The sequence below is a fragment of the Malaclemys terrapin genome, chromosome 4 (assembly GCF_027887155.1).
Source record: "Malaclemys terrapin pileata isolate rMalTer1 chromosome 4, rMalTer1.hap1, whole genome shotgun sequence".
NCBI lineage: Eukaryota > Metazoa > Chordata > Testudines > Emydidae > Malaclemys > Malaclemys terrapin.
Genome location: NC_071508.1, coordinates 94,368,992 through 94,394,253, shown reverse-complemented (window position 1 = coordinate 94,394,253; position 25,262 = coordinate 94,368,992). Strand labels below are relative to the sequence as shown.

General features: G+C 49.8%; 1 protein-coding gene across 1 annotated transcript in view; it reads right to left on the bottom strand.

Annotated features, from left to right (window-relative positions):
* Positions 1-23,577, bottom strand: part of PLCB2 (phospholipase C beta 2) — a 66,823-nt gene extending 43,246 nt beyond the window's left edge. Inside the window, exons 1-3 of the mRNA XM_054024754.1 lie at positions 23,199-23,577; positions 14,845-14,922; positions 11,105-11,173 (exon numbers count right to left, since the gene is read on the bottom strand). Of these exons, the coding sequence (XP_053880729.1) occupies positions 11,105-11,173; positions 14,845-14,922; positions 23,199-23,282 (231 nt within the window). The 5' untranslated portion in view covers positions 23,283-23,577. The remainder of the gene's footprint in view (positions 1-11,104; positions 11,174-14,844; positions 14,923-23,198) is intronic.
* Positions 23,578-25,262: the final 1,685 nt, after the last annotated feature.

The following is a 25,262-nucleotide window of genomic DNA, read 5'->3' as shown; positions in this document are numbered from 1 at the left end:
AAATTCACTATATAAATGTAATCCTCCAGCCAAAACCAAACAAAGGGCCTGATCCTGCCCCTCTTGAAGTCAATAGCAAAACTGCCATTGACTTCAGTGGGAGCAGAAGCAGGCCCAAAGACTTCATGCTGCATATGTGCAGCTAAACTTCTAATTCACTACCAGATTCAGGGCCAGATTCAGAGGTGATGTCTAGTGGGTGTAGGTATAAGGGAGACTATGGCTAGGTCTACACTACCCGCCTGAATCGGTGGGTAGAAATCGACCTCTCGGGGATCGATTTATCGCGTCCCATCGGGACGCGACAATCGATCCCCAAATCGGCGCTCTTACTCCAGCAGCGGAGGTGGGAGTAAGCGCCGCCGACAGAAAGCCGCAGAAGTCGATTTTGCCGCCGTCCTCACAGCGGGGTAAGTCGGCTGCGATACGTCGAATTCAGCTACGCTATTCACGTAGCTGAATTTGCGTATCTTAAATCGACTCCCCCCTGTAGTGTAGATGTACCCTGAGTCTACACTACACTACACTAACTTGCAAGCTGAGGAAAGTGTAAGTTGCAGTCTCTTAGAATCACTTTCACTCACCTCTGAATTTGGCCCACGTAAGGTACAATCAGTTGCTCACATACAAAATGGGAAATAACTGCCTAGGAAGGGGTACTGCAGAAAGGGAGCTGGAGGTCATAGTGGACCACAAGCTAAATATGAGTCAACAGTGTAACGCTGTTGCAAAAAAAGCAAACATCATTCTGGGATGTATTAGCAGGAGTGTTGTGAGCATGACACAAGAAGTCATTCTTCTGCTCTACTCCACTCTGATTAGGCCTCAACTGGAGTATTGTGTCCAGTTCTGGGTGCCACATTTCAGGAAAGATGTGGATAAATTGGAGAAAGTCCAGAGAAGAGCAACAAAAATGATTAAAGGTCTAGAAAACATGACCTATAAGGGAAGATTGAAAAAATTGGGTTTGTTCAGTCTGGAGAAGAGAAGACTAAGAGGGGACATAATAACAGTTTTCAAGTACATAAAAGGTTGTTAAAAGGAGGAGGGAGAAGAATTGTTCTTCTTAACCTCCGAGGATAGGACAAGAAGCAATGGGCTTAAATTGCAGCAAGGGAGATTTAGGTTGAACATTAGGAAAAACTTCCTAACTGTCAGGGTGATTAAGCACTGGAATAAATTGCCTAGGGAAGTTGTGGAATCTTCATCATTGGAGATTTTTAAGAGCAAGTTAGACAAATACCTGTCAGGGATGATCTAGATAATACTTAGTCCTGCCATGAGTGCAGGGGGCTGGACTAGATGACCTCTCAAGGTCCCTTCCAGTCCTATGATTCTATGTCTTCACCTCACAGTAAGCCCAAGCTAGCCTACCCTGGTGTGGCTAGCTTTGCAGTGGGGATGCTCCGTCCATGCTAAATGCTACCCATGTAACTGCATCCACACTGGTGCTGTACTAGTCCATGTACTGGGATGAATTCCTGGTGTGCTATCCTATAGTTCTTAGTGATATATTAAAGTGGACCATTCTATTAATTCATTTGCCTGGTGCTCTCTCTTACCTAGCATGGAGTGCTGTCTGTAGGAAGAACATGAGAACAATGCTTTAGGTAAATAATTTCCAAGGGGAAATACTCCTCATTACTGCAGATAGCTTTGAAGGCAAAAGCAAACAGCATTTGGCTGCAAGAATTTTTAATGAGAATGTCATTAAGGAATTCAGTCTGCAAACTTCAAAGTGATTTGTAGTGCACCTGACTGGGACTGCTCTTTCTTTCTCTCTTTCTTTCTTATCCATTAAGCATACAAATTCCCCCAAATTATGGGTCTTACTGACATCACATCTTCTGGCCAACTGGCAGCACGAGGAGGGCTTCTTGGACAGCACCTCCATTCAAATGCTTTGGAAGTGCAGCAGAAACGAAGCAGGCAAACTTGAGGTCAAAAAGCCAGTGCAGAAGAAGGGAGAAGATAGACCAGAAAGTACATCCCAGGTAGAGCTGTGGGATAGGATTGGAGGTCTACCAGCACCAGTGCTTGATTATCCTGTATTTTCTCCACAAAGTAGGGTGGGCTGCCAGCCCAGACTGAAGCAAAACCCAAGATCAAAGCTATGCCCTCAGCTGTGCTTGCTAGCTCAGGCTTAAAGCACCCTCTTAGCCAGGGTTAGAAGTTTTTGTGCATGTGTAATCAGGGGAATGGTCCCCCTATTGTGGGGAACTTTCCTGGCTTATACACTACCCTGGTGAAATGGGCTAGCGAAAAGATCTGAGTCCTTGCTCTCACTCCCTTTATCCAGAGGCCTGCCTGAGCTCGAGGGCTCTCCTTCCACTCTCCTGTGTGGCAGAGTCCTTGTAACCCCAACAAGGCGGGGCCCAGGATTCCTAGGGCTCAAATCCCCAACCTTGTTGTGGTCACTTAAGTCAGGGTCTAGGGTGTCCCCACTCCTGGATGCTCTCTCTGCTCTGGATGCTTCCTGACCCACTGATCATTCCATACAGTTCAAAGCAAATACAATTTATTAAACAGCAAGTAATTTGAAAAAATAAGGAAAAATGGGAAAGGTTAAAGGAAAACATGTCACCCTGCTCTGTGGGAAGGGGACATCACAAACAGCATCTCTGGAATGTAAGGGAAGTCCACAGTCTGTTCCTCACACGTCCCAGGCCCCTTCTCAGGCCCTGGCTGTGCTACAGGGCTGCTGCAGGTTGGACACTTGCTCTGGCGGTGGCCACAGGCCTTCAGGCTCTAGGTGGCAGGACCCGTCTTCCCAGTGTCAGCCCCCTGTCGGGGTTATGATCCCCCTCCAAGTCTGGCCTGTACGGCCCCTTGGCTGGGGCGTCTCCCTGTGCTGGGCCCGCTGCCCAGCTCCTCTGTCATTCTTCCGGGTTGCTCACTGCACCCCACTCTGGACAGCTCTAGCTCCAGCCCCAGCTCCACTCTGCCTCAGCACTGCTGCTGCTCTGCCTCCAGCCCCCTGGGCTGCTTCTCTGGCCCCTCTGGCTCTGGTTGCTGCAGCTCTCCTCCCAGCACAGGTCTGCTCTCAGGACTACTTCTCTGGTTCTCTCTGGCCGGCGCGACCCTGCTCTCCAGCTCAGCTCGGGCTCCTGCTTTCTCCTTAGCTCGGCCCCACTCTGTCGGTAGTCTGTTCCAGGCAATTCCAGCTCTCATGGAGGAGGGAACCTCCTGACTCCCTCATTAGCCTGCCCACCTCTCAATCAGGCTGACCTGGAGCATTGGCCTCTCCCCATTGTTCTTGGGGACTGTCAGTCTCAGGCTCCTGATTTCCCATCGATCCTTCCCCTTTTTTTGGTACTGGGAGCTAGCCAATCAAAACCCCCCACTAAGTTTTAGAAAGGGGTGTGACGTTACTGACATATCCTGTGACCGTATAGATCATTGTTGCAACCACTATTGTAGATTTGCAGCAACTATTGTACAAAGGTTGTCGTGTAAGGTGTCTATGGAAAGGTTATGATTTGCTGGGTATGATTATGCTGTCTATATGTGTGTATCATTTTTGTAGTTGAAGTTATGAATATTGGCTATGTATTTGTATCTCAAAGTGTTTTGATTCTAAGTAGCCTCAGGGCTTGGCTACACTTGCACATTACAGTGCATTAAAGGAGCCCCGGGCGCACTAGCTCACTACCCGTCCACACTGGCAAGGCACCTAGAGCATTCTGACTCCACAGCTAGAGTGCTCCTGGTACTCCACCTCGGCGAGTAGAATAACATTTGATGCGCCCCTGCTGGAGCGCCCCAGCGTCAGTGTGAACGAGGTGTTGCATTATTGTGCTCTGATCAGCCTCCAGAAACGTCCCATAATCCCCTTGAGTCAAGTGGCCACTCTTGTCATTGTTTTGGATATGCCCTTTGAAAGCTCCGTTTGACAGCTGGCATGCTTATCTGCTCCGAGATTGCCTGTGTGTGAGACAGAGAGGTGCGGGGGGAGGTCTGCTGCTGTCTGAACTTACAAGACAGCATGCTGACATGCTCTCAGCCCCCCAAAAACCCACTCTCTCCCCACACATACACACAACACACTCCCTGTCACACTGCACCCCACCCCACCCCCATTTGAAAAGCACGTTGCAGCCACTTCCATGCTGGGATAGCTACCACAATGCACTGCTTTCTGTGGCTGTTGCAAGACCTGCTAATGTGGGCATGCCAGTGCGCTGTCAGCTGTCAGGATGGACAGATTACAGCGCTTTCCCTACTGCACTCTACGAAGGCTGGTTTAACTCAAACTGCTCTACATCTGCAAGTGTAGCCATGCCCTCAGTGAAGCATTTGGTCAGCTTCTTGAGAAAGAACTATTCTCAGTAAGTGCCCAATCAAGAAACACTTAACTGACAATGGACTTTGGGAGACACCAATCCACATCTGAGCTTTCCTGGGAACATTCAAACTAACATGTAAACAATGGCATCGGCCTGTAAAGAACCCAGTCATGCATGGACATGTGGCTTGCCCATGTGGCTCCAAACTCCATTTTGCTGCTGTAACCTTCCATGGGCAGAGAATATAAAAGGTCCTGAAAACCCCTCCACCTTGTCTTCAATCCTGCTTCTTGCCTCTGGAGCAGGGCCGGCTCCAGGCACCAGCCGACGAAGCACGTGCTTGGGGCGGCACTTTAGAAGGGACGGCCAATGTTGGGGTAGTGGGGGGCGCTCGCGGTGGGTTTTTTTGTTTGTTTTTTTTTGTTTGGCGGGGCGGTGCTTGAGGGTTTTTTTTTTTGTTTTTTTGTTTTTGTTTCGGCCGGGCAGTGCGGGGGGCGTTTCGGTGGTGCAGTGCAGTGCGCTCCGGGGATTTGGACAGCCCGGCGAGGCGCTCGGGGTGGGGGTGGGGGTTGGCTGGGCTGGCACTCCGGGGGTTTGGGCGGCCCAGCGAGGCGCTCGGGGGGAGGGGGGGCCTTTGGGCGGCCCGGCGCGGCGCTGAGGGGGGGCGGGGGGTTGAGCGGAGTGGCGCAGTGCTCAGGGGGGCGGGGGGTTGGGCGGCGCGGCATGGCGCAGTGCGATGCGGTGCTGGGGGGAGAGGGGGGTGTTACAGCGGGGCGGTGCTCTTCTTTTTTGCCTGGGGCGGCAAAAAAGTTAGAGCCGGCCCTGCTCTGGAGGGACTTTGCTACAAACTGAAGCTCTGAACAAAGGACTGAATGACCCATCCCAGCTATGGATGTACTCCAGAGACTTGATTTGAACATGAAGTTTATTCCATTACTGCTACAAGCCTGAACCAAGAACTTTGCCATTACTGTATGTAACTGATTCCATTTAACCAATTCTAGTTCTCATCTATATATTTTTCCTTTTATGAATAAACCTTTAGATTTTAGATTCTAAAGGATTGGCCACAGCGTGATTTGTGGGTAAGATCTGATTTGTATATTGACCTGGGTCTGGGGCTGATCCTGTGGGATCAGGAGAACCTTTTTCCTTTTACTGGGGTATTGGTTTTCATAACCATTCATCCCCATAACGAGTGGCACTGGTGGTGATACTGGGAAACTGAAGTGTCTAAGGGAATTGCTTGTGTGACTTGTGGTTAGCCAGTGGGGTAAAACCGAAGTCCTCTCCATTTGGCTGGTTTGGTGTGCCTTTGGTGTGCCTTGGGCTGTAACTGCCCTGCTCTAAGCAATTTGTCCTGAATTGCCACTCTCAGAAGTGTCCCACCAAAGGCAGCATCGTTACAAGGGGCCAACAGTCCCCTTCAGGGCCGGCTCCAGGCACCAGCCCACCAAGCATGTGCTCGGGGCAGCACCTGGAGGAGGGCGGCGCGGTGCGGCACGGCGCTCCGGCCCAAGAGCGGGGCCGCGACTGGGCTCGCCGCCGGGGAGAGCGGAGCCCCGGCCGGGCTCTCCGCCCTCCCCCCGGCGCTCTGGCTGCCGGGGAGAGCAGAGTCCCGGCTGGGCTCTCCGCCCTCCTCCCGGCGTTCTGGCCGCCGGGGAGAGCGGGGTCCCAGCCGGGCTCACCGCCCTCCCCCCGGCGCTCCGGCTGGTCGGGGAGAGCGGGCCCGCGGCCAGGCTCGGCGCCCTCCCCGCCGCGCTCTCCACCGGGGGCAGTGGGGGGGCGGTGGGAGGCTTTTTTGCCTTGGGCGGCAAAAAAGCCAGAGCCGGCCCTGGTCCCCTTACATGTGGAGAGAAGGGGGGCTAGGGCAACACCTGGGCTATTGGCTGGGCTAACTCTGCAGTGAAGATATATCCTTGTAAAACACATGCAAATACATGTTGTATTCTATTTTACAATTCAAATCCCAGCTCTTCTTTTCCTGCCAGAGAGTTTTCTGTTCACATTTGGATTGTAAATGGCCAGATTTTCAAACAGCTCAGTACCCAGAACTTCTTATGTGCTTGCAAAATGCAATGTACACCCAAAGGCATGCTATAAATTACAAGGTGTTCTTTTTCAGGCATTTTCTATTATATTTTTGGAGAGTTCAATGCTAGTTGAGTCTGTGGTAAATATTCACCTTTAGGAAAAGGTAGATACCACCCCAGGACTATAAAACTAGCATCTGTGTCTACCAAGAGCAAAGCACCTCCTCTCATAGGGTGATTCCAACAGCCAACATAACATGAATGCATTTGAAGTGTTGGGAGGGGAGGGGAAAGACTAGAACAAAGACTTTTTTAAAAAATCACCCATAAGACTTTTATTTTATAACAGAGTAGGAATCTCTAGCACAGTCTTGTAGTTTTATTTTGTGATTTCTGACCAATGCAGAGGAGTATGTGTACAGCACATGCTTCCCTTTTTGCCTCTGCCTACACAGCAAGTCCCCTGGTATGCTCAGGTCAGACTTCACTGATCCTTAGGGTTGCCAGGCGTCCGGTTTTCGACCAGAATGCCTGATTGAAAAGGGACCCTGGCGGCTCTGGTCAGCAGTGTTGACCAGGCTGTTAAAAGTCTGGTCAGTGGCGCAGCAGGGCTAAGGCAGGCTCCCTGCCTCCCCAGGCTCCGCACGGCTCCCAGAAGTGGCCAGCATGTCCTTGTGGCCCCTAGGCAGAGTGGCAATCAGGGAAGCTCCGCACGCTGCCCCGCCTCCATGGCGCCTCCCCTGCAACTCCCATTGGCTGGGAACCATGGCCAATGGGAGTTGCGGGGGCGGCACCTGAGGACATGTCGGCTGCTTCCAGGATCCGTGTGGAGCTATGGTAGGCAGGGAGCCTGCCTTAGCCCTGCTGCACTGCTGACTGGGAGCCACCTGAGATAAGCACCACCCGACTGGAGCCCACACCCACACCCCCTACCCCAGCCCTGAGCTCCCTCCCAGAGCCCATACCACCTCCTTCACCTCAACCACCTTCCCCAGCCCTGAGCCACCTCCTGCACCCAAACTCCCTCCTGGAGCCCATTCTCCGCACTCCTTCCCACATGTCAAACCCCTCAGTCCCAGCCCAGAGCCCCTCCTGCACCCCAAACCTTTCATCCCCAGCCCCACCCGAGGGCCCACATCCCCAGCCAGAGCCCTCACCCCCTCCCGCACCCCAACTCTCTGCCCCAGCCCAGAGCCCTCTCCCACACCCTGAATCCCTCATTTCTGGTCCCATCCCAGAGCCCACACCCCCAGCTGGAGCCCTCACCCCAACCCCCTACCCCAGCCCAGTGAAAGTGAATGAGGGGGGGGAGAGCAAGTGTTGGAGGGAGGGGGCCTCAGAGAAGGGGCAGGGCCTCAGGGAAGAGGTGTTCGGTTTTGTGCGATTAGAAAGTTGGCAACCCTACTGATCCTCATTACAAAAGGCTTCATGTCACATGATTTTAGTCTTGAATTTAAACTTCATCCTACAGACCTGCTGGCTGTTGTCCAAATTATTTATCTCCCACGTACTATACCATGAAACTGAGACAATAGAGAAATTGTGGTTTATGTTGAAGAAGTTTCCTGTATTTGTTAGAAGCTGTCTCCTCCTCCCCTTCCTTTTCTGTTATTTGGTGTTGCTTATCATGCAGGTAGGTCCCTTTGTTGCTCACAGTTGAGTCGTGACAGTCTGAAAGCTGTCATCTAGAACTGCTACCTTTGAGTTTGTTCTGCTATACAAACTCATCACATTCAGTACTGGCAATATCTTGATACTGTCATCTCACCATAACATAACATCATGTTTGCCGCTTTTTATCCTCAAAGTACTTTATAAACATTTACTAAGGAAGCCTCACAACACTCCAGTAAAATTAATTGTTATCCCCATTTCACAGATAGGGAAATTGAGGCATGGGAAGGCTTTAAATAGGGAAGAAGGATGGTCTTTCGGTTAAGGCCCTGGACTGGCTTTAACTCCCAGCCACAGACTTCACATATGACCTTGGACAAGTCACATACTCTCTGTGTGCCTCCATTTCTCATCTGTTAAATGGGAATGACCTTACTTAGGGGGGGTGTTGTGAGGATAAATTCAATCATGTTTGTGAGGTGCTCAGATACTGTGGTGAGGGAGGCCATATGGCTGTCATACATAAAGGTTGCTTGCCCTAGCCCACAGAGTCAGAGCTGCAGATAGAACCCATGAATTCTAGCTCCCAGTCTAAAGCTCAGACCACACTCCCTTATTATATCACGACAGTTTCCGCATGTCATGCTGCAATTTCACAACACAATCCAACACGGTGCCATTTTACATGAGATTGCCATGTAAAAACAGGGATGAGATAATTAAAAAGCAGGAGAGGTATCAGCCCTATAATTCATGCCCCAGCTAAAATGGGACAGTAGAAAGATAGTTTATAAACCAGCAACCCAGTGATTCAGCTTTAATCTCAGCTCTCCCCTCTTTTTCCACTCCCCTGATTTCCCTAATAGCCTCACCTGAACAAAACAGAGTCAGAAGCCAGGGAAACAAACTCTCCTATGCAAATATAGGCAAAGAACCATGCCGACTGCTAGAGTTGAAGAGAAAGCAGCCTTTCCTCACCCTCAAACACAATGTCAACATCAAAAAGCTGTGGCAACTGAATGGTAGTCAGCTTTTACTCCAGTGCTATACGCTGGCAACCTGAGGGAGTTGTTATAAGGCAGCAGCTCCACAATATGGCAGCGAGTATGATTGCTGAACATGTCTAAGGAAAATCTAAGCCCAATAGTAAGATGTAACGCTCACTTTCTTATTAGCCCTGCCCTATCCCTAGACATCGGGACAAGGCTTACTGGTGAGTGTTCTCTAAATCTCACGATGGTGAGGGTCGTTCTGCTTACGTGCATGGAGGGCCCCGCAGCTCCCAGTTCTCACAAGATTTAAGACCCCATCACTCTGAGCAGCACAGGTAGCTACCAGGGAATTGAGGGAGAGGAGTTATCCAGGTGAAGTTCCCTCAGCGCTTGCTGTTGCCCATGGGAAAGAGTCACTTGGACCATGTGGGAGTTGGGAACACAGTGGGACACAGAAGCATGGGGCACACCTTCCTGATGTCTGGCCGAACTAGAATTCGTATATTTTAATGGAGGATTCTGCCCTTATTGCCCCCAGTAACTTTTGCCATTTTAGTATAAAATTCAATTCCTAAATAAAACTAGCCATTACAGGAGTGGGGGCCAGACAGCTCCGTTAGGGTTACCATACTTAACAAATAAAAAAAGAGGACCCTCCACGGGGTCCTGGCCCCGCTCATTTCCCACCCCAGCCCCACCCCAACTCCGCCCCAACCCCACCCTAACACCGCCCCCTCCTCCCTCCCACTCCCAGCCATGCGGAAAGGGCTGCCCGAGCGCTACTAGCTTCACGGTTTGCCGGGCAGCCCCCAGACCCTGCGCCCCTGGCTGGCGCTTCCCCAGTGCAGCTGGAGCCTGGGAGGGGAAGCACCCAGCCGGGGGCGCAGGGTCTGGAGACTGCCCGGCAAACCGTGAAGCCGGTAGCGCTTGGGCTTTGGGCAGCCCCCTTGCCTCCGGACCCTGCGCCCCCAGCCGGGCACTTCCCCGCCCGGGCTTCGGCGGCGCAGGGTCCGGAGGCATGGGGGCTGCCCAAAGCCCGTAGCGCTCGGCTCTTAAACAGAGCTGAAGAGTCGGGGAGGAGCAGAGCCGCCGCGGCCGGAGGCTCTGCTCCTCCCCTGACTCTTCGGCTCTGTTTAAGAGCCGAGCTGCCCCAGCGCTACCGGCTTCGGGCAGCCCCCGTACTTCCGGACCCTGCGCCGCTGGAGCCCGGGAGGGGAAGTGCCCGGCCGGCGGCTGGGGTCCGGAGGCAAGGGGGCTGCCTGAAGCCTATAGCGCTCGGGCAGCTTGGCTCTTAAACAGAGCCGAAGAGTCAGGGGAGGAGCAGAGCAGCCACGGGAGGGGAAGTGCCCGGCCGGCATTTTCCCGGACATGTTTGGCTTTTTGGCAATTCCCCCCGGATGGGGGTTTGATTGCCGAAAAGCCGGACATGTCCGGGAAAAACCGGATGTATGGTAACCCTAAGCTCCGTGCCCCAGAGTGCCAAACAGCACCCCCACCAAGCACTGAGCCTTTCCCTGCCTGTCTCCTCCCCCAGTATTTGTAAATCACAGAACTGTAGGACTGGAAGGGACCTCAATAGGTCATCTAGACCAGTCCCCTGCACTGAGGCAGGACTAAGTATCATCTAGTTCTAGACCATCCCTGACAGGTATTTGTCTAACTTGTTCTTAAATACCTACGACAGAGATTCCACAGTCTCCCTAGGTAATTTGTTCCAGTACATAACTACCTGTACAGTTAAAAAATGTTTTCCTAAGGTCTAACCTAAATCTCTCATTCAGCAATTTAAGCCCACGTGAATTTACAGGCTATGGACCCATGCTTGCTTCTCACCCTCTCCCATATACAAGTGCCCGTACTGCCCAGTGTGGTAACACTCTTGTTTCCAAGCCTGAAAATGACAGGTGTCCTAGGCCAAGGTTTGTGCTCATGTGCAACGTAGCACTAGGACTGTTAAGATATGGCACTCTTCATCTGAGATGTTTGGTTACTTGCATAAGAAGTGTGATACTGGTTCAACAGTCACTGCTTTGCTAGTTTCTAATCCATTGGTTAGAGAGAGCTCTGTGTAGTGCTCTGAGATACCTTCAGGGCAGTATGAAAAATACTATCTATGTAAACATGTCACACATGCTCCAGCAAGGGCTCAGCCTTGGACAGAAAAGGGACACAGACTCACCTTGGGGATTTTGGCAAATTTTCCTACTCGGGTGTCTCGGATGCTGGTTATATCCAAAAATTCCATTTCCTGCAAAAGAATAAAAACAAGGAGGAGGTTGGCACTTGGAAGAGGAAGGGCAAGGACAGCAAGAGAGGGAAGGGTTAGAAAGGGAATGGCAGGGCTCTCTGGTGGCTCTCACTCACAGCCCTGCATTGGGGTCAGTGTGGAGTTGCACTTCCAGAGCAGAAACAATGCCACAACTCCCAGCCACGCAGAGACAGCACCTGCTGCAACACTGTGTAAGCCGACTGCTCCCCTGGCCAGTGCAGAGGGACAGTGATATGTGGTTCCACCTCCTTCCTTTTTGGGGTGGAGGTCCTGGCAGGGAACAGTTTCTGGGGGCAACAGAGCACAAAGGCTGCAATTCCGTCAAGCTCCTGCCCTGAGGGAGAGCACCTTGCACACCCACCAAAGGGCATGCCACAAACTTGCCCTAAGAAGGAGGCAGGTGAAAGGCTATAGCAGGGGTGGATTGCTGTTCAGTAAAGCCCAGTTAATCAGACAGGATAGTATCTCTGAAGTGAAAATAGGGACTCTGCATAGAGCCCTGGAAACATCTGGCAGGATGTGCAATGCTTAGTAAGCACTCAGGAGGGAAGGCACAGTACTTATACTAACTGAACAAGCACTCAGCTCCGGCAAAGTCTGCTTACACTTGTGGAAACATCTAGTTCACAATGGCAGACTCAAAGGTTTAATACAATAATTAACATAGCTCCTCCCCTAATAACATGACATCTTGCTCCCATCCGGGTGCCCTCAAGGCCTGTCAGGGCCAAGCAGTTACCACTGGACCTGGGATCAGCAATATGGTGTGTGTGCAGGGCAACTGAATCAGCTACCAGCCCAGCCATGGAAAGTAGCCTGTTACAGTCCAGTTCACCCCAGTCCCTCACCTGTTACCCATGTCATCAGCCTGCCTATTGCCCCCACCAGTGTCATTTTGCTAATCACCCATGTCACCCACATAATCTATTGGGGTCAGCCTGTTCTGTGACTGCATCCGCCCACTCGTTGCCATGGGCACACTCTCCAGACTGGCCCATGCCAACCCATACTGCCAGCAGCCAGCAGCCTGCCTATCAGCTACACCCAGCAGCCGTTGTCAGCTCACACAACACCCAGAGACTCTCTCAGAGTGGGAAAGGTGCCAGACAAATGCTTCTCCTAGGATGTAAAGCAGACAGATGTGCCCTGTGGCTGTCAGATTTGCTTACAGTTTGTACTAGATGCTAATCAACTAGTACTGCATTTCCCAGTAAAATTAGGCACTTGACCTGTGTCTCCACCCACAGCAGCAGGCCTACTCCCCACAGCTCCACAATTCAAGTACCAGGCCTGTTGCTCACACCCTTCCCCAGAATAAGCATTCTTTGCCCAAATAGCAGCAGGCCTTGTCCCCATTGCCTTCCCCAGCTCTGAACCTCTCGCACCAGTTACATACCCTGCACATCTGCTATTTTAGGGAGAAGGGAGGGGGCGGTCACAGTGTCTGTCAGGTTTATAAAAACTGGTGTTTCTCCTGATTTTTGTAAGTCTGTTCCAGAGCTGCCCACTTGTTCCACTGTGTTGCAGGAGGAAGCAGACACCTATAGCAGGGGTGGCCAACCTGTGGCTCCAGAGCTGCATGCAGCTCTTCAGAGGTTAATATGCGGCTCCTTGCATAGGCACTGACTCTGAGGCTGGAGCTACAGATGCCAACTTTCCAATGTGCTGTGGGGTGCTCACTGCTCAACCCCCTGCTCTGCCCCAGGTCCTGCCACCACTCCACCCCTTCTCCCAAGGCCCCTGCCCCTTCCCCCGAGCCTGCCATGCCCTTGCTCCTCCCCCCATCCCACCAGAGCCTCCTGTGCACTGCAAAACAGCTGATTGCAGCGGGCGGGAGGCATGGGGAGGGAGGGGGAGGCCCTGATTGGCAGGGCTGATGGTGAGCGGGAGGCGCTGGGGGCTGGAGGCGCTGGGGGGGAAGCGGATGGGGGCTGCTGACATATTACTGTGGCTCTCTGGCAATGTTCATTGGTAAATTCTGGTTCCTTCTCGGGCTCAGGTTGGCCACCCCTGCCCTATAGCATTCCCTATAGCTCCACTCCTGCAACCAGGATGAGTAGCTCTAGAGTGCCCTCAAGCAGAATGCCAACTGTTTCAGGAGGAGACACACAGCAGAAGGGAATGCAGACATTTCAGGGGAATATAACAGCATAAGTTGCTGCTGCTAACAGCTCCTTATCTCACACAACTGCTGTGCCAACAAGCACTACTGTTGCACCGCTGTGAGGGAGTTCACCACGCTGGAGCCTCAGCGGGCACTGGCAATCACTGTTACAAGGAAACCGTCACAGCGAAGATGTCACTAATAGCACCCAAATAGTCCCAGCTAGTACTACTCTGCAATGTTACTGCTGCTGTCTCTTTATCTGCCATGCGTCAGTATGTGGGTCATGAGAAGGAAGTGAAGCTGAACCACAGTGGACTAGAAAGCGGAAGTATGTAGGCCCAGCCTCCCACCTGCCATCTCCCAGCACTCTCTGCCTCTTGGGGAACTGGATTTTTTCTACTTTCCCACTGCATCTCCCCTGCTTAGGTGCTGGAACTAAGGGTGCTGCCTCACACACGGGCTTGAAGTGGTTTCCATTATATTCAGGGTTTACAGTTTGGTTCAATGGTTCTCAGCATCCCCACTATACAAACTGTTCCAGTATCCCTGCTCCTCTCCACCCCTCGCTCCAGCTATGGGAGAGTCTGCATGCTCCGATCTACCTCTCCCTTGCTGGGTACGTCTACATTTGAGCTGGGAGGTGTAATTCCCAGCTTGTGTGGATGTACCCGCATTAGCTCTGATTAAGCAAGCACATTAAAAATAGCAATGTGTCAAGGGCAGCAGAGGTAGCTGCTTGGGCTAGCCACCCAAGTACATACCCAGGGATCCAACGGCTATGTACTTGGGCGGCTAGCATGAGCCGCTCCCCATGCTACCCTGGCTACATTGCTATTTTTAGCAAGCTAGCGCAAGCACATCTACGCAAGCTGGGAATCACACCGCCCAGCTAGATATACAACTGTGTGTTCCAGTTTAGCACTGGAGGAACCAATATCTCCCGCTGGAACTGAGGTGTGCTGTCTTCCATCTTCTTCCTTCCTCCCTTTTTTCAGCTCATGCCTGGATAAACTTCATACATAGCTCTTGGAAGCATCAGCACATGACTTAGCTACAAGCATAGTCCATACGTGTTTGAGGCATGTAATAGTTGTAGCTTTTGGCCTCGTAGGCTGTGCACAGAGCTCTCACTCGAGAGTCCTGGGTTGTAGCCCCAGCTCTGCCATTTACTCATTCTGGACAATTCACTCAGCCTGGCTGGTAAATGGGGATATTAATGCTTGCTCACCTTTGTAAAGTACTATGAGATGCATGGAACTAACGAGCTATACAGCTAAAACCTGTGACAAGAAAGTGTTCATTTCCCATCAACACCTGCAGCGTAGTTCCTCTGATTCCCTGCTCTTTCCTGGAATTGCCCAGGAAATTCCTGCAGGGGCACCTGCCACAGAACAAATGGCAGTCCCCAGGCCCTTGTGTGCTGCTTTCTTCTAAGATGGGATGTGTTCTGTGGTTAGCTGTCTGACTGCTGTCCAAGCCCCTTTACTCTGGGTACTTTTACAAACTCCAATTCAGAGACACAGCTGGAAAGCTCAGCACTTACCTTATTCTGATATGTCCAATATAAGTAAAAACCCTTTGGATCTACCCGGAGAATCACAGGCGAAGCATTCGTTGTGTCCTGACAAAACCAGGAGAAAGAAGGTTTAAAGCTTTGGAAAATCTGTAAGGGAAGGTAGTTTCCCCTGCAGCCCAGACTTGGTGAATCACCTTCTGACTATTCTGTGGTCTGTGTAAAGCAATTAGTTGGTTTGAGTTCAGCTCCAGCAAGTGAGAGCCAAGGGTTATGGAGGCTATACGAACCTATACTGCTGCTACCCCTAATGGTGGGTCCCGCCTCCAGATCAATGCTGAGCCGAGGCACATTGGCAGCAAAGTGGGAAGGAAGGATATGTTGCCACTGTGTCCCGTACCTCCCCTATGAGTATCCAACGGACTTAAATCTCCAGGGTTGGCACCTTCCGTGAGCACTAAACATGGCAATAACCATCTGTCTGTCATGCTCTCCCTCTCATCATTCCACTCCCTCCTTTCACTGCCACTTTCTCTCCTGTTCTGCAATAGGCAGAAAGATCATGTGGATACACATACCTACCCATGTCCCCATAGTTCTCAGTTAGTTCCCTGAGCTCACTGCTAGGAGCTGGAAGAGCATTCTGGACATTGACATGCAAATGAGGACCCCACTGGCCACATTTCTAGATTTCCCACACTCTCCCACCAAACCAAGCTTTTTAAAACCAAGCAGGGTCTTCAGTGTAGAAAAGCCCAGAAGGACCTCCTTCCTTCCTGTCCACATGAGGAACAGATCCATGCTAGCTACAACTGGGTTCAAACAGAGTTTATTCAATCACCCGACTTTGTGAGATCTTAGATGTTGCATAAATTATCATGAACTCTTGCTGAGAATTGGCACAAACCATGGTCATCCCTGCCTCTATCTCCTTTTCTTAACAGGATAGGCTTCTCCCCTTTGGCTATAGGCCCACATGAAGAAAAAGACAAACTGAGCACAAGCATCCTAAAACACATGCATCAAGGTTGGCCTGTGAGAGACTGCAGGAGGGAGTGAATTCCAGAGATGAGGATCTTCCATCAGAATGTCCTGCTGCCCATGCCCTGGAGTTCAACCCCAGGGACAGAGAGCAAGAGCTGCCTTGTGGAACACAGCTGCTATGATGTGGCATAGCAGGCGAGATGGATGTGGGAACCCAGATCATTCAGAGCTTTGTAGGTAATAAAATCCTTCGCTTGCTCTTGGGGGTGGATTGGGAGCCAGTGCAGAGCACGGATTATATACGTTTGTGATAATAAATTACAAGTATGTTTCAATTAATTTCATCTCACACCCCAAACCTATAGTACTTTCTTGGCAAAAATTCATCACTTTAAATAAGAAGAAACCCCAAATCCCAAAATCGCTGGAAATGAACAGCTAGGGGAGCCAGGTTGTTCTCCTTTGTGGAATGACCCTTTCTCATTCACCATCGTTTCCCTTGACTCATACTGACTCACCCACCTTAACTTTGCCCCCAATATATGTAGAGATATGCAAAAATCAAAACATCACTTGGGATGAATTTCTGGCCCCACTGAAATCAAGAGCAAAACTCTCATTGACTCTAAGGGGGCCAGAATTTCACCTTAGAAATCCTATTTCCTGTTCAAGGGATCCATTTCCAATAATCACTTAAGGATCAATTGAGGAGTTACCTTCTGTAAGGGACAGCTTGTAGCTTTGCTGCCCTGCACTGGCCCTGGGATATAATTGTGACATAGTCACAGTTTGGTGTCTGGTTTTCCATTGCTCCAGGGAGAAAGTAATTTGTTCCACACATCCCTTTACTTGGCACAGCTTACTTTCCACTCTGTGCTGGCTCAGTTGCACTGGCTGCTGCCTTGGATGGATGGAGTTAAGGCCCTGCACACTCCAAGCCCCGATATGTGGCTCCATGAAGGCTATTTAATCCCTGCACTGTGGTCTGCGATGGGAGTAGCCCACACAGGGGCTTTATGACCTCTTACTTATGTGCCATGAGTCACAATGTACTGAAGTGACTGAAGCTACTTGCATGAACTTGTAAGGATTGTACATTCAGGATGCTTATAATTTGTTCTCACTAGAAGTATGTTTAAAACTGAATCTGGCCACATTTAGAACTTAAGAATGGCCATACTGGGTCAGACCAAAGATCTGTCTAGCCCAGTATCCTGTCTATCGACAGTGGCCAATGTCAGGTACCCCAGAGGAAATGATCAGAACAGGTAATCATCAAGTGATCCAACCCCTGTCATCCTTTCTCAACTTCTGGCAAACAGACTAGGGACACCATCCCTGCTTATCCTGGCTAATAGCCATCGATGGACCTCTCCTCCATGAACTTATCTAGTTTTTTTTTGAACCCCGTTACAGTCTTGGCCTTCACAACATCCTCTGGCAAAGAGTTCCACAGACTGCTTGTGTGTTGTGTGAAGAAATACTTCCTTTTGTTTGTTTTAAACCTGCTGCCCATTAATTTCATTTGGTGACCCCTAGTTCTTGTGTTATGAGAAGTAGTAAATAACCAGGGCCGGCTCTAACTTTTTTGCCGCCCCAGGCAAAAAAGAAGAGCGCCATCCCGCCGTACCCGCTCTCCCCCACGAGTGCCGCGCCGCCGTACCCCCCCACGAGTGCCACGCAGCTGAAACCCCCCCAGGGCCGCGCAGCCAAAATCCCCGCCTCCCCAGCACCACGCGCCCAAAGCCCCGCCGAGCACCGCGCAAACCCCCGCGCCCCCAGTGCCATGCTGCCTGAAGCCCCGTCCCCTCCAAGCACCGCGCCGCCCGAAACCCCTAACCCCCCCTGCAAGCGCCGCGCCAGCCCCTGCCCCCCCGAGCGCCACGCAGCCCAAAGCCCCTGCTCCCCCCTCCGAGCGCCATGCCATGCCAGCCCCCACCCCCCTCCGAGCACCGTGCCGCGCTGCGCCAGCCCCTGCTCCCCCTCCGAGCACCGTGTCGCGCTGCGCCAGCTCCTGCTACCCCTCCGAGCGCCGTGCCGCGCCAAGCCCCCGCCTCCTCATCCGAGTGCCGCGCCAAGCCCCCGCCCCCCTCCGAGCACCGTGCCGTGCCAACCCCCACCCCACCATCCGAGCATCGCGTCAACCCCCGACCCCCATCTGAGCGCCGCGCCAGCCCCCGCCCCCCCCGAAGCCCCACCCCTCCTTAGCGCCGCGCCACGGAAACAAAAAAAACCCTCCAGTGCTGCCCCTACGAACCAAAAAAAATTAAATTAAATAAATAAAAACCCGAGCGCCGCCCCGCCCCAAGGTGCTGCCCCAAGCACGTGCTTGGTGGGCTGGTGCCTGGAGCCAGCCCTGTAAATAACACTTCCTTATTTACCAGTCATGATTTTATAGACATCAATCATATCCCCCTTAGTCATGTCTTTTCCAAACTGAAAAGTCCCAGTCTTATTAATCTTTCCTCATGCAGAAGCCATTCCATACCCTTAATCATTTTTGTTGCCCTTATCTGAACCTTTTCCAATTCCAATATATTTTTTTTTGAGATGGGGCGACCACATCTGCACTCAGTATTCAAGATGTGGGCATACCATGGATTTATATAGAGGCAATATGCTATTTTCTGTCTTATTATCTATCCCTTTCTTGATGATTCCCAACATTCTGTTACCTTTTTTGACCGCCACTGCACATTGAATAGATGTTTTCAGAAAACTATTCATAATGACTCAAGATCTCTTTCTTGAGTGGCAACAGCTAATTTAGACCCCATAATTTTATATGTATAGTTGGGATTATGTTTTCCAATGTGCATTACTTTGCATTTATCAACACTGAATTTCATCTGCCATTTTGTTGCCCAGTCACCCAGTTTTGTGAGATCCTTTTGTAGCTCTTTGCAGTCTGCCTGGCACTTAACTATCTTTAGTAATTTGGTATCATCGCAAATTTTGCCACCTCACTCTTTACCTCTTTTTCCAAATCATTTACGAATATGTTGAATAGTACTGATCCCAGTACAGACCCCTGGGGGACACCACTATTTACCTCTCTCCATTCTGAAAACTGACCATTTATTCCTACCCTTATTTTCCTATCTTTTAACTAGTTACTGATCCATGAGAGGACCTTCCCTCTTACCGCGTGACAGCTTACTTTGCTTAAAAGCCTTTGGTGAGGGACCTTGTCAAAGGCTTTCTGAAAATCTAAGTACACTATATCCACTGGAATCCCCTTGTCCACATGCTTGTTGACCTCCTCAAGGAATTCTAGTGGATTGGTGAGGCATGATTTCCTTTTACAAAAACCATGTTGACTCTTCACCAATAAATTATGTTCAACTATGTGTCTGACAATTTTGTTCTTTACCATAGTTTCAACCAGTTTGCCTGGTACTGAAGTCAGGCTTACTGGCCTGTAATGCCGGGATCACCTCTGGAGCCCTTTTTAAAAATTGGCGTCACATTAGCTATCCTCCAATCATTTGGTACAGAAGCTGATTTAAATGATAAGTTACAGACTAGATTTAGTAGTTCTGCAATTTCACATTTGAATTCCTTCAGAACTCTTGGGTGAATACCATCTGGTCCTGGTGACTTATTACTGTTTAGTTTATCAATTTGTTCGAAAACCTCCTCTAATGACACCTCAATCTGGGACAGTTTCTCAGATTTGTCACCTAAAGAGAATGACTCAGGTGTGGGAATCTCCCTCACATCCTCAGACGTGAAAACTGATGCAAAGAATTGATTTAGCTTCTCCACTATGGTCTTATCGTCCTTGAGTGCTCCTTTAGCATCTTGATCGTCCAGTGGTCCCACTGGTTGTTTAGCAGGCTTCTTGCTTCTGATGTACTTAAATTTTTTTGTGCTATAACTTTTTGAGTCTTTGTCTAGCTATTCTTCAAATTCTTTTTTGGCCTTCCTAATTATATTTTTACACTTCATTTACCAAAGTTTATGCTCCTCTCTATTTTCCTCACTAGGATTTAACTTCCACTTTTTAAAGGATGCCTTTTTGCCTCTCACTGCTTCTTTTACCTGGTTGTTTAGCCATGGTGGGACTTTTTTGGTTCCCTTACTATGTTTTTTAATTTGGGGTATACATTTAAGTTGGGCCTCTATTATAGTGTCTTTTAAAAGTTTCTATGCGACTTGCAGGGATGTCACTTTTGGCACTGTACCTTTTAATTTCTGTTTAACTAACTTTCTTATTTTTGTGTAGTCCCTCTCTCTGAAATTATATGCTACAGTGCTGGACTGCTGTGGTGTTTTCCCTGTCCCAGGGATGTTACATTTAATAATATTATGGTCACTGTTACCAGGCGGACCAGTTATATTCATCTCTTGGACCAGATCCTGTGCTCCACTTAGGACTAAATCAAGAATTGCCTCTCCTCTTGTGGGTTTCAGGACCAGCTGCTTCAAAAAGCAGTCATTTAAGGTGTCAAGAAACTTTATCTCTGCATCCCGTCCTGAGGTGACATGTACCCAGTCAATATGGGGATAGTTGAAATCCCCCATTATTATTGAGTTTTTTTATTTTGATAGCCTCTCTAATCTCCCTGAGCATTTCACAGTCACTATCACCATCCTGGTCAGGTGGTCGGTAATATATCCCAACTGCTATATTCACATCTGCTTGCCCCACTTAAGAGATGGCCAAGCACATTCTGCATTAGCTGAAGCTTTGGAGTGGTCTTCAAGGTGGCTATAATGATTAGGTATCATCTGTATTACAGTAACACTCAGACTCCCTACTCTGGATGGTACCCCCTTTGAACTGGGTACTGTACAAACACAGAGTAAAGATGATCCCTCCCCCCTAGAAGTTTCAATCTAATTAAATAAAATACATTAAAATAAGTCAGCCTAGAGGAGGACGTCCTCCGTTAGAGGGAAAGCTCCAACTGCTAGGCCAGTTGAAGGTGCTAAAGGCCCGGTAGGCCATTTCTGCTCCCTGGGAATCCAAAAGCCGTGGTGGTTCCAGTATAGGGTGACCAGACAGCAAGTGTGAAAAATCGGGACGGGTGTGGGGGTAATAGGACCCTATATAAGAAAAAGACCTAAAAATCGGGACTGTCCCTATAAAATCAGGACATCTGGTCACCCTATTCCAGTACGACTCCGAGACTGCAAAGGAAATACCTCCTTGCCGGATGAAGCTGACGTAATCTCCTTCATTTAATCAAAACGTTTCCCCCTGCCCACCAACAGCACCTAATCTGGATACCGTTTAAAGCAGCTAGCTTTCGTCAGGATCCTAATCTGGTCAGGTGCTGAGAAAACAAAGGGATCCCAAAATCCAGTTCAATGAGAGGGAAAAGGAGAACCAAGTGTTGCCAGCCCACTGACAACACTGCAGCCCAAGATGTCTCACCATTTCCCTTTGCAGCACTCCTGCCCCTCCCTCCCCCGTCCCTGCACACACACACGTGGGACAGGAAGCATGACGAGATGGAGAAATGTGAATGGAATAACCAAATCCTGATTAGGGATATGTTTTGCTGGAGAGCCATGCTGTCGACTACCTAAGGACTAAGGCCAGCATTTTCAGCAGTGGCCAGTGTTTTTTGGGGGAGACCAGAGGGTTCAGTTCTTAGATGATCAGTTTGAGACAACTTGGATTTTAGAGGTGCTGAGCACCCAGTATTTCCAAGGGAAGGCCTTTAAAAATCAGATTCTAGTTGTCTTAAGGTGGGGACCCAAAAACAGGGACAGAAAATTGGTGGCCACTTGAAAATGCCGGCTTTAGACTATGCGTGTTTGGCCAACATTGTTCTCAGAAACAAAATACTAAGGAAGCCACATTAGAAACCTGCTAGCAGCAATCATGATTAAGATAGATATATCTGTGTTCCACTCAGCTCTGGCCTCATTCACTTATTTTCTACAGCAAATTATACAAGTCAGGAGGAGCATCTGCCCGTGTTGCTGAGCTCTCCCAGTGTCATTTTGACCTGTATTACTTACCACCATCCATTTCTGCTATCTGCATGCTACATCACCTACTGGCTTGATCACTGCTAGATTGTCATTGCAGATCATTGATTACTGCATGTCCCCAGTCGCCTCTTTCATCCCATACTGCTTCTACAAAGGAGGGCCCTTTGTCTTCAACTAATTCTGCATCCACTTGAGGAGCTCACCATCACCCACTACATAGCTACTTATGTACCTTTAAAATGTGTCTCTTTTGCCATATTGTGTAAAAGCTTCCCCCAGATCCAGGCAAACTGGATCATATATCATATATCCATAGCTCCCTGCCCTGGTCTATTGACTCTTACCTCTAGTGATGAGTAAATCTTAAAAGGCACAGAGATCTGGCTCTAAAATAAAGAGATGGACAGCTGCCCCATATCCCTGCCTGGGGGAATGCTGGAGGCCTTCCTGGGAGACAATGAGCACAGATTCTTAGACTCAGAGGAATATTTAGCAAATGAATTTCCTCCTTCACTCCTGTTCCAAACCCCTTCCCCCAGACTGTGATGGGTACTCAATGGATAACTCAAACCAGTCACTTTGCAGACACAAGAAGATGGATGAGCGAGCAGCTCTTCACAGTCCTCAGCTAAAAACCAACCAAAGCAGGCCCTTGAGCCCAACCCAGAATGGTGGGGAAATAAGCCTATACCTGAGCCTCCTTCCTAACACTGGTGAAAGCATGGACTGAGCAGCCACTTGGACCCCTATATCCCATGCAAGTTCTGTAGCTCACAGACTACACACATCTTCCCTGTTCGCGAACAGGGCTGGGAGAGAAGGAAACAGCTCACCGCCACACCCACTTACTCCGATCAGAAAGGGAAGCAACTCCTGATCTGATTTTTTTCCCTCCGTCTGCAAAACTGGAGAGCCCTTCTGCTTGAGACCCATATCCTGGCCAACCTCGTTGGAGATCTCTGAGTGCAGGGAGTGACCCTGTTGGCACAGGGAGACCTACAGCACCAAGGACACGTTTCCTTTGTCTTGAGGAGGAGGAGGGGAGCTACACTGACTTTCCATCTTTCCCTAGGCTGACCCCATTGGACAAAAGGGGGGCCTTGATCATGCCATCAGAGATCTCCTTCATGGAACTAGGACACAACTGCCTGTGCCCGTGGGGGTCAGAGTGCACTGCCATGACCTCCCACACTCACACAGGCCCACATCACCCCCCCGGTACCCATACACACATGCACTCACTCAGCATCCCCCTCATCCACCCATCCCTCTCCATGCATTAGGTGCTCACACATACAGCAGACATACATTTTCCCATTGCCCCCTCCTACTTTCTTGCATACAGGCTGCCCACACACACACGCACACATGAGCAAGCACTCCCAGCCCTCCAGCAGGACTTCGGCCTCCTCCGTGCCCCCATCACATGCAGTGAAAGGCCAGGTACTCACATCGTCCCACTTGATGAAGCGCTCGCCCTTGGATAGATACTCCTTCACCTCGAGGGGCTTCAGGATGGGTGTGAGCATCGACATTCTGTCCCACAGATCTGCCCCTCAGCCAACAGGGCAGCTGCGGGGCTCGCTCTTTCTTGGCCCCCCTCTTCTTGATCTCTGCCTCTCACATCGTGTTCTCTGCCACCGCTGCCCTTGGCATCAGGCACCAAACAACCTCTTATATGCCAGGGAAACTTAGGGACGACCAGCACAGACAAGCAAAGAGCCGCTCATCTGCATTGTAAATCAGCGGTTCTCCAAACAAGCAGGTGCGTCCCAGCACAGGGAGGAGAAGATGAAGCTTACGCAAGAGGAAAGCCTGGGATGGGCTGAGAGAAACACACGCATGCACACTCTCTAGGAGAGATCTACTCCTTAGAACTCTGCACTACTCAAGAGTAACGTTCAGCAGACACTTCCGGACAGAACTTCCTTAAATTTTTTTCTTTAGAACAAGTGCAGTCTCTGCCAGTGAACCTCCCAGTCGTTTATCAGTTTCAACAGACACCAGCACAAGAGCACCAGTGAGCCTGGCCACATGTGATCAGCCCCCTCAACACTACGGAACCATCTACCTGGGTCAAGGAATGCATTTATTTTACAGTGCATATTCTACTTATATGGTTCTCATCACTGGAGCATCTGAACACTTCAAATCTTTTATGAAATTATCCTCACAATATCCCTGTGAGGTAAAGAAATATTATACCCATTTTACAGAGGGAGGAACCTGAGACAGGGTACATTTAATGACTTGCCAATATCATATAGGAAATCTGTGGTTGAAATAGAAATAAATGGAGATATCCCATCTCCTAGAACTGGAAGGGACCTTGAAAGGTCATTGAGTCTAGCCCCCTGCCTTGACTAGCAGGACCAAGTACTGATTTTGCCCCAGATCCCCAAGTGGCCCCCTCAAGGATTGAACTCACAACCCTGGATTTAGCAGGCCAATGCTCAAACCACTGAGCTATCCCTCCCCCCAAGGAACCAGGAATTAAACTCATCTGAGTCCTTAGGAAGACCCTTATTCACTAGGTCATCCTTCCTAGTTCAGGTTACCTCATTTTCAAGCAGGAGTAAGTGCCACTGGTGCAAATCCTAACTTTCTTTATCAGCATGAGGAGGGCTGTACCACTGCAGTTGCCCCAGCTTCTGGTCACCAATGGCTGAATCCCAAGTATAGACAAAACCTCAGAGCAGGTTGAGTGAAAGATTCATTACGGTTCATTAACCTTTCATGCCAACCTGGGCCCTAGATTTGAATCCAAAGCATGTGAAATTCATGGGTTTGATGCAAAACTGGGGACAGCAAGACAACTTTCATGGAGTTTTGCTTTGTGTTTTGAGGGGCTTTTGAACTTTAAGCTCAGAGGAAGATTTATAGAGTAGATGCAAATACCATAAATCAAAACCAAAGGAAAGATCTGCCAGAGTGCCTAAAAGGCAAAACCTCCAAGTTTCTCGTGACTCCAGTGAAGAGCGCTGTGTCTGGGAGATACATAGGACAGAGGGTAAGGATAACAGTCTCTCTGTTAACTGCAGGGGCTGCTCTCACCAGATTGGGGTACAAGTACATTGACACCATTGTACAAAAGGAGCCCGTCACCCCCAAACACAGTTGAGTGCACAGAGGGCAGAACTGTCTGTGTGCTAATTGCAGGCAAGGAGGGGCATCTCCCCGGACAGGTGCAGAAGCATTGGCAGCTGAGGAGAAGTGCGCACAGGTTAAAATGGATGGGACTGACGACATTTTGCCTTTTTTTAATAAAATAAATGGCAGGTTTACTGCAACACATGCCCAACCTAGCAGGATTTCCATATATAAGCTAGGATTTCATAACAGTTCCCTTCTACGAAAATCAAGCTGTAGCAATTGTGGTTGTGATCTACACCTAGCACAGCCATTGTTCACGGAAGGGCAGAAGAGAAGAATATAAAAGGAAGTAATGTTTCTCTGAAAAGGGTAGGTGATAAAAATGGGCAGTATGCCCATGTTGACATTCCTGTTAGTCACGG